The 16,110-nt window shown below is 41.2% G+C and overlaps 1 protein-coding gene across 1 annotated transcript in view; it reads left to right on the forward strand.

Annotated features, from left to right (window-relative positions):
- Positions 1-492: 492 nt before the first annotated feature.
- Positions 493-16,110, forward strand: part of LOC145996374 (uncharacterized) — an 86,624-nt gene continuing 71,006 nt past the window's right edge. The window contains exons 1-2 of the mRNA XM_083132804.1: positions 493-619; positions 14,845-15,059. Of these exons, the coding sequence (XP_082988930.1) occupies positions 493-619; positions 14,845-15,059 (342 nt within the window). The remainder of the gene's footprint in view (positions 620-14,844; positions 15,060-16,110) is intronic.

Genomic DNA, 16,110 nt, shown 5'->3' on the forward strand with positions numbered 1-16,110 from the left:
GAATGTGTTGCAGCAGAGGGACATCATTTTCAACACCTTCTGTAGTCAAGGTTAGTACACAATATGAAAACTAATTTTAATAGGCGACTCAAGCGACTGTCGCGGACCCGTTCACCGGGAAAGACAAGCAGCGCTGATGCCGGGCCGCTTGCCGCCGAGTCTCGTAGCGAATGTCAGGGAATGCTCTGTTCTGTATATGAAAATGATGATTATGGGCTGAAACTACCAGGACGTATTTTTACGCATTTGTACGATTTGTCCCATTGAAATGATATTTGATAATCTATACATTCGAGCGAATCACGGTCGAGCGTGGGAGATTCGATCGAGTATTTTCGAGCGATAGTGGTCCAATGCAGTACTCTAATTACTGTTACTTCAACCCCCCCACCCAGCATACCCCTCGCCACGTGTCTGACGCAGAGAGAAAGAGCGAGGGAAAGAAAAAAGGAAGAAAGATAAAGAGATGTAGAAAGGGAGAGAAAAGAGATAATGAAAGACACAGAAGGAGGGAAAGAAAGTAATAAGAGGTACAAGGAAGGAGAGAGGAAGAAAGAAGAGTGTGGAAGGAAAGAGCGAGGACAGAGAGAAAAGGAAAGGAGGGAGCAGGGAAAACATGGTAAGAACGAGTGTAGGGAAATGAAAAGATAAAGAATGGAAGAGAGAAAGATGGAGAAGAGACAAAGGGATAATGAATGAAGGAAATAGAGGGAAAGAAAGTACAGAGACATAGAAAAGCAAAGAAGGTATAAAGAAGAACGTGATTGTAAAGAGAGCCTTCATCCAATTCCCAACGGTTACGAAACCGCTCCGAGGATCTAGCAAGCTGCAGAGGTGACGCAGGAAACGCTACTTGATAGAATTGGCGCGTTTCGTGCTATCACGGATTAGCGGCTAGCGTTCGGCCGCTGCAAACCCTGAAGCATTGTGAAATTCAGCGTCTGTCTTATAAAATGCACCAAACAAGTAAGTGGCTTGCAATGGAGGAGAAAGTTGCAGTAGAAGTGCATCTAGTATCCCGAAGTCTTGTTTTTAAAATGTCTTAAGATTTATATTGCAATTTAAAAGTGCGAGTTGAGAAACTTAATTACGAGGGTACGTCACAAAGTAGGTCACAAACATTTATGAAAGGAAATACTAAATGAGATATTGACTTGAAAACTGTTTTCATTTTTCAACATAATCTACACCAGCATCACTTATCCTATCGCTTTGTCAGTCCCCCAAAAACCTACTGCATAAAAGTCTTCGAACCGCTGTTCCAGCCACAGTTGCACCTCGCTATGAATATACACTCCTCACAAAAAGTTTCGAATATTGTTATAATAGGTGATAGGCAAGATCTTTTAATTCAACAACAGATGGTATCTGCCTGGTGGACGTTCTCATGCTTTCGGCGACATATGCCACCCTGGCTATCACCTATCGCCTAATCGTCGTCGCCTTGTAATCAAGGGGTTCAGTGTTCGATTCCCGATGGAGGCACATAGTGGCTCGGATCCGAAGTTAAACTGTAGGTCCAGTCCCGATTAGCTTTACTGTGCATCCAGTAGACTTTAAACACCAATCAATCAAAACCTATCGCCTTATATAACAATATTCCAAACTTGCTGTGCCTAATACAGTAAAACTTCGTTAATCCGGACACCGATAAGCCGGACTTCGCTTAATCCAAAATTAATTCCACAATCGCATTCGTCATATTGCTCCGTAACTGCTAAAATACGTACAAGGTCCATGGGAGAACTTCCCAAACAAAAGGCAGTCAACCACTGATGAAATTCTGTTGCCCGCAGACTTTCGGCAAGAAGTGCATTGACACAGGAATACCCTCGGCATATACTCGTAAAACTCTGGTCACTAAAATACGTGACCGTACAAACCTATGCCCTTTAAATACACCATAATAAGCGTGTTTTGTTGCTATAAACTGAGTTTTATTGCACTTTCTACTGTTCCTTTAGGTTATTTCAGTTAATCCGGACTTTCGTTAAACCGGTCAACTTATCCCCCCCATTAGTTCGGATTAACGAGGTTTTACTGTATAACAATATTCCAAAGTTTTGTGGTTGTGCAATCAAGACAACAAAGGAGAGTAAAACATAGATGTAGATCTTACGTAACTTTTTGAATGAAATTATTGACTTGGAATTTCTGTTTATTCTGCCTATTTTTCGCCTATTTTCCACATCATAAATGCCTTCTTGCCTACCTATTTTAACCAAAATACGAGGGTCACTATTTACATTTTGAGCCTAACAATGAAAAAACAGGAATTTGGCATTGAAAACTGCTTTATTGTTTTTCGAAGTATTCTCCCTTATGGTCAATACACTTTTGCATTCGTTCAAACCATTTGTCAAAGCAGTTTTTCCAATCTTCTTGAGACACCTCCATAATATGGTTTTTGAACGCATCAACGGCGTCTTCCGCCGACGAAAATCGTTGTCCACGCAATTTATTCTTGACATTCGGGAACAAGAAGAAGTCATTGGGTGCCAAATCAGGACTGTACGGCGGATGACCCATCCATTCGATTTTTTGACTGTTCATAAAGTCGGTTGTTAGACGAGATGTGTGACAGCTGGCATTGTCTTGATGAAGAATGATCCGACGGCGTTTGTTTGTTTTCCGTATTTGACCGAAGACCTCTGGCAAACAAATTGTTGTGTACCATTCAGAGTTGACCGTTCTACGTTCCTCTAAAGGCACAGTTGCCGCATGACCAGTTTTCCCGAAAAAACAGGCGACCATTTGTTTCGATGTGCTTCGAGCGCGAACAACTTTTGTTGGATTGGGTTCATCTTGAAACACCCATACAGTCGACTGCTGTTTACGTTCCGTCTCATATGCATACATCCATGATTCGTCACCTGTTACAATCTTATATACGTCTTTTGAAGCACCACGATTGTATTTATTGAGCATTTGTTTGCACCAATTGACGCGAGCGTCTTTTTGAGTTTTTGTCAAATTGTGCGGGATCCAACGAGAACATACCTTTCTCACAGCTAAATGATCATGTAATATTTTATATATGCTGGTGGAACTAATGCCTATGGTTGCCTCAATCTCACAGTATGTCACATGACGATCTTGCAGTATTAGGTTTTGCACAGCATCAATATTTTCTTGAACAACAACTGATTTTGGACGACCTTCGCGAATCTCGTCGGTGAGCGAATGGCAGCCACGATTAAATTCGTTATACCAGCGTTTCACAGTGGCAAAGGATGGGGCTTCATCGCCAAACGCGGAAGTAAGTTGATCGATGCACTCTTGTCTTGATAATCCACGTCGAAAATCGTAAAAGATCATCGCACGAAAATGTTCACGAGTTAATTCCATTTTATTGTTGTCGCGCAATCTCCAAGGCAACATAAACAACACAAATCAAGCTGTTGACAAAACATTTGAAGTACGTTATGGTCAATAATGCCAGACGATTCCGTGCAAACGTCAAATCGTGCCTAACTTCAATCAGTGTTGCCAAGGCTCAAAATATAAATAGTGGCCCTCGTAAATGGCTGAATTTTCGGGCTACAGTAATCAGTGTTTGCTCGTCTTGAACCACGAATACATGTCATAGATTCAAGACTTTCCTTCTTCCTTGACTAAACCGAGCAACTGACAAGGAATTTCCCTTCACAAGAAAGAGGAAATCCGATAACGTCATTACCTTTTTTTATCAAAATTGCAGTGTCTAGACCACGCTGCATAACAAGCAAAATGTGTCAAACCCATGGTTATTATTAGCTTACGGAGTATCGCAATGAGTATTATGTACTGTGGATTTCAAGATTCTACTAAGGAAGTAAGGCCCGCGACAGACTAAGTTTGCAGCAGGTTTTATGCATTAATCCGCGTGAGAACGACACTCTGCATCTCCCGTGCCAGTCTTGCCTCGACCGCCGAGCTGTTCATATCGCAGACAGTGAGAAAACAGTCAGTATTGCAGCGGAACTATATTCTGCGTGCACGTTTAGGTCTATATATGCAAGAAGTTGCTGCAAACTTAACTTGTCGCGGGGCTTAGAAACAAAACGATTGTGTGGTGTGTTTCTCAACCCAGCAAATTTCGGACCAATCTGCGTTCCTAATTAACTACAAGAAAGATGAATGGATAAATGACGGTCTAGAACCGTAAATTTCCACTGCCATCCAACTACCGTTAAAAACCGTTAAAGTATTAACGGTCATTACATAATTAATCTAATTTTAATGTTTCCGTCTGTAAATATATATATTTATCATGCACACAACTGCAATCATTATCTATATTTATTCATGCGTATAATATATAAGTTTTGAAAAACGGTTCCGTCCCGGTTTCGCATATTAACAAGCATACCGTTAAATTACAACGGTAGAATATTTTAAATTTTACGGAACTTGTAACAGCGTAGACTGATATTCGGGCGCCATTTAGCGACAATATTTTGGCGCCAACTTAGTCGCCAAATGAGATCCAATAGCAAATTTTATCTTGTACACAAATACCTACAATTCTGTTTCGTTTCTTAATCTATTATTTTAATTTTCCATTGACATGTATCTTATACAGTGAAACATTTTGATCAGCAGAAGAGAGAGGTCTTAGATACGAATTCAGCTTAATGCATTAATCGTTCACTGATGAATTTTATCAAGTATTTCTTCACCTTGTGGTCGACATTAAAAAATGCATAAGATTAGAAGTTTCAGACAAACCAAGAAAACAACAATTACACTCTTCGTTGTATTAGCTGATGCATTTGAAGTGAGTAAATTAAACTTGATGCATTTTTCCTGTGTGCAAGCGCAACAAGTTAATGCATATCCTCCGAAACATTATAAGTCGTGATGGAGTGGTTAGCACATCGTGCTATGACCCAAGGGGTCCCGAATTAGAATGCCTGCCTGGGAAGCAGGGTGGATAATAGAATTTTTTTGGCACCATACATATAGATATATGCTTTTTTTATATATATAGATAGTTCTTGTTTGGTAAACTTCCTTGTAAAATATTTCAACATTCTAGATTTACTATATAATTGTAATTTAAAATATTTCCTTATAGACTTTGTAGCTGAATTTTGACGATTTTTTTGCGAAATATCAGCTGCCATGTTATTTACAGTTTAATGATGGCTGGGAAGTTGAGCAAAAATCCTTTTTTTCTTCCTAGTGTCCGAAGACGAGGCCCAACAGAATATATGTTCATTTTGGGTCATTGTAGGCCAGAAAAAGGTGGGTTTCATTTGTCCCTTTTTGCCTTTTTGGGCGTTTTTTGGCCTATTGGGCCTTTTTTAGCATTTTTTTAGGTCTTAAACGGCTTCTTTTTGCAACTTCACCCTCTTCTGTAACCCTATTTCGGTAACCCTAGTGTGGTTAGGCCAAATAGGATTCTTCAACTATGATTTTTCAAATTATGTTAATCTAAAAAAATATATAATGTCTGAAAGAAGATGCATTTCATTCATATAGTTTTTTCGCACTGTGTGTTCCATACCACCAGAATTTTGTATTTATTTTATTCATTAAATATGTAATTAAAACTGAAGTTATTAATTAATTTGGATTACATTTATACGTCCTTTTTTTGCCAATTTATAGGTCTTCAACTTCCGAGCTCTAATAATGACACTATTTACTGTTTAATATGATTAGTATTTTTACATTCTAAACAAAATTTTTACTATTTTTGCCTATAAAAATTATTGGATTTTAAATCAAGAATGAATGAATTAATTACAATTTTTTTGGTGCGTCGGCACTTCAGGCCATTTTGCACCCTTCAATATATTCGGGGAAATATCCCCTCACCTAAAATTCTGGATTTTAAATTAAGATAATTTTAAGTGTGTTTACTGTTTACCATTTCCTTTCGTATGAGCTTTACCCCATCAGTACATGTATTCTGGGGGTGTAAGGGATGCACTTCCACGTAGTACACCCTGGACTGCAGACGAACGAGGCACTGGCGACTGGCCCTGTGGCCAGTATAATTTTGTGTGTGTTGTCCTGTTTTTTGTCTTTGTGTGTGCTGTGTGCCCGTTTACAGCCTTAGCTTTTAACGGAAGTCGGAAAATTCTAAGATTTTAGTTATGCAACCTTAGAGTTGTTATTTGTAATGGTAAGGGGCTGGCCCCCGTGTAATGTGACGGGAGCAAAATAGCCTAAGTGCTGACGCACCCAAAATTTTAAATTCAAATTCAAACATGTATTCTGTTTTCTTTATTTTCCTATCTTAGAACCTAATAATTACCATTACATGATTACGAAATTAATGTACAAGGGCGTTCAATAAGTTTTGCACAGATGGTTATAATATTGTTATTAGTTGCAATATGATGATGAAATTTTAGGTGAACATACTTTTATCCTTTGGCTAGAAGACCATGTCACTAAATGTAGCCTCCATCTGCTGTGACGCATCTCGTCCAACGTTCTTTCCATGCCATGGAGTTACGACGTGCTCTCCATACCAAGAGACCGGAGCTGCAAGGTAAGGTCATCAAACTCCATCATGACAATGCCAAGCCTCACACGGCCATGATGACACAGCAAAAAAATCATGAAAATGGAATGGGAAGTCGTCCCTCAGCCTCCCTATAGTCCGGACTTGGCTCCTTCGGATTTCTTCCTGTTTGGTCGTCTGAAGGTCCACCTGCGGGGGAAAACATTCGACAGTGACAAGGACCTCATTTCTTGTGTGAAACAATGGTGTAAAAGTCAGCCACCTGAATTTTACCAAAGTGCATTCAAGGCATGGAAAGAACGTTGGACGAGATGCGTCACAGCAGATGGAGGCTACATTGAGTGACATGGTCTTCTAGCCAAAGGATCAAAGTATGCTCACCTAAAATTTCATCATCATATTGCAAGTAATAAAAATATTATAACCATCTGTGCAAAACTTATTGAACGCCCTTTGTACTTTCAGCAAAAATGATTCCGATATCTACAAAATCCTTATGTGCATTATTCTATATTTTTTTCTTTTAAATGATTTAAATCTGATTTTTTTTTAATCGCCGGGTTTGAATCAGTCCACCTTGCTCGCAAGGGTGTTCCGTGTGTGTCAGTTTCATCATATCATCACTCATCAATCAAGCAAGCAACATTAGACGTGTACATGTGGGAAGTAATATCGCTTGATTACTTTCCCGTGAAGACGCTATATGGGTCTACTTTTCCTTACTTTTTTACCGTTGGCTAAACATATATAAAACAAGCCGTCAGACAGGGCGAAAGGAAAACTTTCACACGAAACATATATTTTTTGCTTGACTCTCTTAGACATTTATCCTTCAGTCTAGATCGCCTGGAACCTAAAGAGCCCCACCCAGTTATCCACCGACGGCAAACAACCAAACAAGCAATTAAAAAGAATAGTTTTTCATTGTGGTTAGGGAAGAAAGTGATATTGGCTGTGTTTTTCCTTATTGTCGCAACTATTTACGGAAGCTCCGATGTGAAAATCTTTTCTATATTACAGCCTTCACTATTGTCTTTCTTGGCAAATAAAAACCAGTAGTGTGTAACTGAACAAGGCTTTGGTGTGCGATGAAGAGAAAAAACTCGCTGGCGTCCAGTTTTCAAATCTACGCAAGTGGGTGCAAATCAACAGGTACGACTGATTCACCAGAATGCATCGATTGATACACTAAAGTGTGTTTTATGGCTTGTTCAAAGAATCAGATTCACATTTGGGTGCATTTTTATATGTCGTGAAAGAAACACCAAAGTGCATCATTTGATTCAAGTGAGGATTCCTTTCATTCGAGATGCACTTCAATACATCAGTTGATGTTCCTTGATGAAACTTCCTCCATCTTTTTTGACGAGACGTTTTAAGTACATCATCAAAAAAGATGCAGTAAGGTGCATCAAAACGCATCAACTGATGCATTGAAGTGCATCTCGACAGAAAGGAATCCTCACTTGAATCGAATGATGCACTTTGGTGTTTCTTTCACGACATATAAAAATGCACCCAAATGTGAATCTGATTCTTTGAACAAGCCATAAAACACACTTTAGTGCATCAATCGATGCATTGTGCTGCATCAATCGATATGATACATTTACTTCTCTGAGTGTAGACTGTTATTATTTTTTTAAAATTATCAAATTTAAACAGTAGAATAATGTACAGTTAAATTAAATTTAATAAAAAATACTTTGACATTTATTCATTTTACGATAACTTAACAGCAGGGTTGTTGAAGGTCCAGGAACACATAAACTCTAATGGGTTCTATTGGGTTCCGCATCAGGACCGGAACCTTTTTTTTCCCCTCACACAATTTAAATTCGGTCCGTGTTGCGTATTGTTTCAATTCAATACGGAACTTGGACCGGATCAAAATTGATTCTGAGAAAAGGTTCCTGGACTGTATTTAAAATGATGAGGAAATAAGGTCCCTGGATGGAATTGAAAAACTTTACACGTCACTTCAAAGAAAGTTCCCAAAGATCAGTTCTCTCTGTGAGAGGAATAAGCAACCATTCGTCACGTCCGCGTGGAGCCCAGTATATCCTCCCCTCAAACCTTTCCCACCAACTCTTGTCAAGTCCACGTGGATGTATAAACACTGCAGGCAAAAGTGACAAAGAATAAAACAGGTTCTGGCTCGAAACCAGATACGCGTCCGGTCGAGCTGTGTCAAAGATACGGAACTGGCGTTCGAATCAGGACTTCAACTTTACTTGTGTCCGCATTTCTTACTTTCCCCTAAATTTAGGGTGTAAGGAGTAGCATTTTGAGAAAGCACTCATGTGTCAACTTCACTTCCACATAGTAAGTATACCCTGGACTGCATTGTTGCAGACTGACGAGGCTCTGGCGGCTGTACTGACAGCCAGTATAATCCTTTGTGGTACTTGTGGTCTGTACATGCGTGTTTGTGATTGTCCTCTCATGAATTTCATATTTCGCCAGTCATCATTATATTCAGCCCCATAGCTTCATATTTCATATTTTGAAATGAGAAACCGAAAAACTCACTAAAATAATGTAGATTACATTTTTAGATTCGTAGTATGCATTTCTGATTTTTAAAAAAGTTTATATTTTTTAAGAATATATCAGTTATGTCCTAATGTCTGAAGAACATCTTTAAAAACGTACTATTGGGAACAGAAAATTCTAAGTGGAAATTTCTCCGTCCCATATCCTTTGCTGCTTTTTTTAATGTTTTCAATTGCGCCCTCTGTGCATAGCGCCCTAGGCTTCAGCCCCCCCTTGCCTACCCCCTCGCTACGGGCCTGCTCATCGTCGCGACTGTCTAAAAGTGCAGAAAAGCGAGGCAATCTTCACATACAGAACAGACCGAAGGCTTTGCGCAAGTGAATATAGCACCCAACACGACATTCCACAACAGCAGCTTCGATATTTCTTTCTCATGTATTATGTCACTTTGCATGCCACTAAATATCACGGAGTTAAGGTCGAAATGAATGTATGGCATAAACACGCGTCATATTCAAAGAACAAGCCTTGATAATATCATAGGAAGGTCAGGGACGTGTGAAGCTTCACCTTCTCGTCCCTTTGTACGAGTCTCTGATGGGCGATTAACAAAGAGCAATTTCGCTTCTTAACGCCTTTCACCGCGCGGATGTATGTAGCTAGAAAACAGGTGCACTTACGGAAGCAATTTTCCGTCTGGTACACCTGTTGGGATTTAAGCAGGTCCGGTTGACAGCCACAAGGAGTTATTTTACTATGGTGTCAAGCTTTGATCTTGGAAAGTCCTATAGTGGGCGCATTTCCAGCTGGCGGATGGGAAACAGCGAATCAGCGATAAGTTGAATTCTCTTCGACTGACATCGGGCATATTCGAGTCACGCGGCACCGAACGCTCTTAGCGGAGCGAAACAAATGACCATCGGATGCACTACATGTTGCCAAACTTACTGTAAAGCGAGAAAGTACGCTTGCTTCGAGAGAGCGATGTTGCCCCTGCAGATTTTGCTTAGCAACTAAGGTTGTTGACACACATCGAGACACCCCTCCCCCCCGAAAACGACTGAGGGACAGAAATAGCCGTGAATGTCAGCCGCCAGCTGAAAATGCGCTTTCCATTTGATGTCAATGAGAGGAATGCCACGTCACGAAAGTCATGCCATTGCTCACAAGGCAGGCAAACAAGAAGCGGGTACACAAAGTAAAACTACGAAATAACACTTTGGAATCAACACAATGCAGTCTGATAACTTGCTAGCACTTGTCCAGAACAGGTAGTTTTCTTGCTTATCAACTGCTCAGCCGACAACGTTGCATTTTTCTTATTTTTACGTCGTGTATCCCGTAGTTTTTGGATAACCGCGACGTTGAGGATGAGTGATGATTAGGCGAAATTTATGAAGCGACACTCAGAAAGAACACTCGTGCCGGCTGTAGTCGACTTTCTATCTTGGCACCGAAATTCTCGGGTGCGAGCCAGGGTAGAGGTGAATGTAGCTGCATCAATTCCATCTACTCACTGTTCATCCTCATCGTCGCGATTGGCGTAAAGGGGGCAAAAAGCGACATAAAATAGAAAAAATACTAATATTATCGTCAAGAAGTACAGGGCTACAAAAAAGACTCTCCTTGTGAGATTGTATTGTCCAGGTATAAACCGTGCTCTGAAGGAATACTTGATTGAAGCAGACAATTGTCTGTGAAGGACGAAGTCAAGGTCTCCACGTAGAAGTTCATATGTACAGGATACGACTTTACATTCCAACTTCACGCATCGCCTGGTTCCACCTTCTGCCCTTTGATCCAGCGCTGGGAATCCTCGATCGTCAAATTCTTTACACAGAGTGATTTATTTCCACTGCGTGAGACGGCCGAACAGTGATCGCAACATCGACAGTGAATGGAACCGACAATTGAATGACAGATCCGTCGCCTTCTCAAAAAAGTAACTTTAAATTGACAATCTCTAGAAAAGGCAATTCCTCTGATGTTCCGCACCCTGGTCGTGCGTTCTAAGCAGTGATGTGCGTCTACGCGTAAACAACGATAGTCTACATTCTACACGTAGACTTTTTCATACACGTAGATGACGTAATCTATGTAAACAACATGGCGAAAGGTGATAACTTAGCAAAGGGCGCCGTGGAATTAAAATAAAATTATACTGCGTATCAGTTGCTGATGTGTGAGCAGAACTTTCCATACTCTTTCTTCCAAATTCGAACAATTTCTCACCCAGGAAGAAACCTAATACAGGAAATATTCTAGTGTTTTATGGGAAAAATACCACTCTTGCCTCACGACTGCCATCTGTTGTTGTTTTTGCATACTATTTATCTTCTTCCATAGTTGTTAATAGAAGAGAAGATAAATTTTGTTGTAAATAGGGTTCTTTTCATTTCGTTAGGAACCAATATAGTTGAAAATGTCACTTTCCTTTCATGAAATCCTTGAAAATGCAGTTTAGATTGTCTACGTAGTTTATGTAAACTACAACCCAATGTAATCTACGTGTAGAGTACGTGTAGACAACGCATGTAGACGTAAATTTATAGTCTATGGCACATCACTGGTTCTAAGGCTTCAGGTTCGAGTCTCCTGGGGAAAGCGTTCCAACTTTTCATCTGAGATTTCGGCCTGTGTATGGGACCGGTGGCCACCGACCATCGTGACGAAATTGGGGAGCTACGAACGAGTAGCATAACCCGGTCATGCAGGCCCGTGCCCCCCCCCCCTCGAACTATGAAATGTGAGCCTATAAAACACTACGAAAACAATATTGACAATTTTTCAGATTGTGGATGAATTTCGATTTCGTCCTTGCATAGGTAAATGGATGGGTTTGTTGTGGAGAGAAGCATGGCCCAGAAGTAATATCATCACTCTTCTTCATTGTCGCGATTAGCCAAAGCTGGCGTAAAATAATCTGACTCAATCACCCCACCCCGCCTCAAAGAAAACCTGGGTACGGGTCTGCTGTCATGGAAACCTACAATAACGACTGAGGGTTCGTCGTGCTGACCACACGTCACCCCATAACTGGTTGGCCGATCTCCCACCTCTGCTGAGGCATGTGGGAGTGAGGCCGGCAGTAGGTAGGTAGGCCCTGGCCCTTGAGGGCTGTTGCACCACGGGTTAAAATGGAAGAAACCATGGCACTTTTAAAACTTTTTACCCATAGATGTCGCTGCTTCTGAGAAAAGAAACCATATGGTGGTTGGTTGCCCCTGCGCACTTAGTCACTGAGAGCCATTACAGTTGCAGCGAGGACATTGCCGCTAATTCCCATGAACCACAAAGGGCTTATGAGAAATCGGTGCCTAAGAAGCCTTTGTCGTGAGCTAAGGCAATCAGAAGGTCGTCTGTTGCCAGTGACATGGGATGTGCCATAAAGGAAGGACGCTGTTCGCAACTTTTTCTCCCTTTCGCAAAGAAGAAAACAAAGCTTCGGAAACAAACAAGGGAACGGTAAACCATGAGAAGGCAACACCCATGTAATGGAGATTCACATGAACCAGGAGACATTACAGCTACGCTTGAAGGTTCTTGGTAGGGACTGGAAAGATTCTCTAACGGTTCCATCAGCGAAAAATCGCCTGTTGGTAATTTTGGCTTGTCGTCCCGAAAGCTGCAAGATACCCCACTTCCGGTAAATTAAGAATGCGATACACTCCTGTAGTGTACATTGCAGCATACCCTAAGGACTGGCTTTACTACCTTATTTTCATTCATTCCTAACTAACTAACTCTCTAGCCTTCTTAAACCCGAAGGTTTATGGTTGCAGCAACACAAGCCTTCCATCTGTCCTTATCCTGGGCAAGGTATTTTCCATCCTTACCGATTTCCTTTAGGTCCAACTGAACGTTATCCCTCCATCTTCGTCTTGGCCTTCCTACAGGTCTCCTACCATCAGGTTTCCCAACAAGAATCTTGTAAACTCTTCTTTCCTCTCCCACTCGTGCCACATGGCCTGCCCACCTAAGTATTCTTGATATATTTGTTCTAATAATATCTGGACATGAATACAAATTATGTAACCTTCTCCACTCACCTGTCTCCTCTTCCCTTTTAGGCCTAAATATTTTTCTAAGGAAAAATAAGGTTCAACTAATGATAATATCAATTGTTAAAATTTGTAATCACTGGTTTGTAAATTTTCTAAGGTAAAGGGAAAAGTGAATTTTACACCTGGGAAAGCGAAATTATGCTCCCAGGTTGTGGCAATACTGACTTTGCGACAGCAATTAAAGCTAGAAGGCAGGGAAGGAAGTGGGAATTTTTGCAACTGGAAAAGGGAAATTGTGCTCCCATGTTGTAGCAACACTGACGCTTCGACAGCATTTAAAACAAGCAGAGAGGGGAAATTGAAGGAATTTTTGCACCTGGAAAGGGGAACTTGTGCTTCCAGGTAGTAGCAACACTGATGTGGTGACAGCAATGAAAGACGCGAGGAACGACCCTTGAAACTACAGGGTGCTGGCATAAAATAACAGTGCCTGGGTCCAGTTGTAGTGGAGAAATAATGGACTGGGCACTATTTTCTTGGCATGTGTTAAACCATATACACAGTGTGTCCAGATATTATTCGCCCCATAAATGTTGTTCATAAAAAGAAAATAACTTTCTATGCAGTGGAGTGGAGGTCGTTTGTATTAACATGAAGAGCATCTCATAAAGTTTCTTCCATGTACTTAGCAACACTCGGTACCATCATGCATTGCAGTAAAACAGTGAAAATGGCGACGGGGCTGGAAAAGGCAATGCGTGTGTCGTGGTTGTGGGGGACAAAATCCCTTGTCGTTATAGTATAGAACAGTGGTTTCCAAAGTGGCTGGCTTACAGGGGCGCCGCGAAGTGTTCCAATAGTTTCACTGAAATGACACTTGTTAGTCTAAACATGCTTTCAGTAGTACCTTTTACACATAAAATGTTTCTGAATTTGAAGTATGTGTTCATTTTTATAGCTCTTTTTCAGTGTTACAGCGGACGCTCTATATGTTGGCAAGGGATGTGGGGAGCGGGGAAGCGACCAATCCAGCGCGATAGGAAATGCAGCAGCCTGTAGAACGAGGTGCACGGAGTAGTTCCTCCCCTCGACGTCGTAACTCTCGGCGCCACCGCTGTTGTCTGATTGGTCTGGTGCGTATTCCCCGCTCCCCACTTCCCTTGCCAGCATATAGAGCGCCCGCCGTAACACTGGAAAAGAGCTATAACTTAAGGCAAGCAACCTAACCACACTAACTGAACCAGTGGCGCAGGAACGGGGGGTACATTGTACCCCCTCAAATTTTTGAAGGGGGTACTGTACCCCCTTAAATTCGTAAATCCCGTTCTACCCGCTGTACCCCCTTAGATAATTTGACAGACGCAAGGTGCTACTGTTAAAGGAAAATATTTTCAATTCGCTCAATAAAAAAGGTTTAGGTATATTGTTTATAACTTACAAGCATTATCTAATTTATCTTACTTAGCTACCACAGAAATTCAAACCATTGTAAACTTATTCTACTACATTGTGCTTGCTACTATGTAGTTAGTTCATTGACCTGTGTTCTTGGAAACCTCTTTAAGAAGATGAAAATTGTGTAAAATTTCTGTGAAACGATGGAATCAGATAAAGTTTACTCTCAGAAAATCACGCGGTGTGATCATCAATAGACATGACACTGTGAAAGCCACTCTGGGTGACCATGTACAGGTTAATTAATCATGAGAAGTATGTTCACTAAAGATTCTTTGGGTTAATGAATGTAATTCCATGTCTGTTGTTTCCTGGAAACTTCTAACAATGAACATATTTTGACCAGTTATGGGGTGAATAATTTATGGACACCCTGTATTTATGTTGGCCGAATATTTAATAGTGTGGTTCTCTTTCGCTTCTTTACAGGGCACCTGCTGTGGACCACAGAGGTGAATCACGATGCTCACTGGCAGGAGAGGTTCGTGGAGGTTCGGGACGGGACGCTGCTCATCCTGGAGGGCGGGAGGGCCGTGTTTCGACTGGTCCTCCGTTACCTGAACCTGCAGTCGGTGGACCAGGAAACGGGAAGGAACCACACTTTCTGCCTGTCCAGGGAAGACGAGCCCAGAGCTGTGCTCCAGGTAAGTTCTTGCCTTTCTTTGTTTCTTAGTAAAACTATGGAAGCTTTCAGACCGAAGCAACAGGCCACACGTGTCGCTCAGACGGCCATTCTATCAATCGTGTCGCCTCGGTCTTATTTGCGCATGCGCAGTGGTTACTTTACACTGAAATGGCCAGTGTCGCGTGTCCCTTCGGTCTGAAATCCCGTGTCGCCTGTCGCTTCGGTCTGGGAGCTTTCCTAGTCTGATGGGGCCCTTGTCGATTCTCGCTTGCCTCTTTGGTGTGAACGTCCGCTGTCTCCTATCGATTGTCGCATCGGTCTGTAATCTCCTTTAGACTCTCCCCTCCCCTCTCTACAAGGAAGCATGCTCCACTCTCCCCCTCCCCTCCTCGCGGGAGTACGGTGCACAGGAGTCGCAGGCCCTTTGGTTCCATTGTAGTAAACATTGGGCCATAGTAAACCAAAATCACTAGTCCAGACGTAAATATATTACACATTTCTTTTATAGTGAACCATCGTCTTCGGTTTTAATAACCATACAACAGTACCTAAGACAATACATTTTATGTTAATTTCAGGAAACATGTTCATGTAATGAAAATTATTGTTATTATTATTAATATACCTACTTTCTATGAAAAACTAAATATGCTGACCAAGGCAGTAATTTATTTTATTATAAAACATAAACTAAACGTAACGTTACAACCTTCTTGGTACTTCAGACTCTGTACCAAGTACAAATGTAACAAGATACAAAAAAGAACGATATATACACAAACATTACTCCCCTCTAGACTATTAGAAAGTTGTTCTGGAACATTCTCGCAGGTGGCTTTCCCTTGTCAACTGTACTTTCACCTAAAGGCTAAACATATTTACTTCCATATAGAATGTGTTTAGACTCTTTATCTCACGCTCTTTTTCCTTCATTTTTCTTCCTTCTCCTCTCCTCATTCTCTCCTGTCCTTTCCACTCTTTCTAACAGTTGACAAGGGAAAGCCACCTGCTAGAATGTTCCAGAACAACTTTCTAATAGTCTGGAGGGGAGTAATGTTTGTGTATATATA

This window comes from Lepisma saccharinum, chromosome 12 (assembly GCF_977018435.1).
Source record: "Lepisma saccharinum chromosome 12, izLepSacc3.1, whole genome shotgun sequence".
NCBI lineage: Eukaryota > Metazoa > Arthropoda > Insecta > Zygentoma > Lepismatidae > Lepisma > Lepisma saccharinum.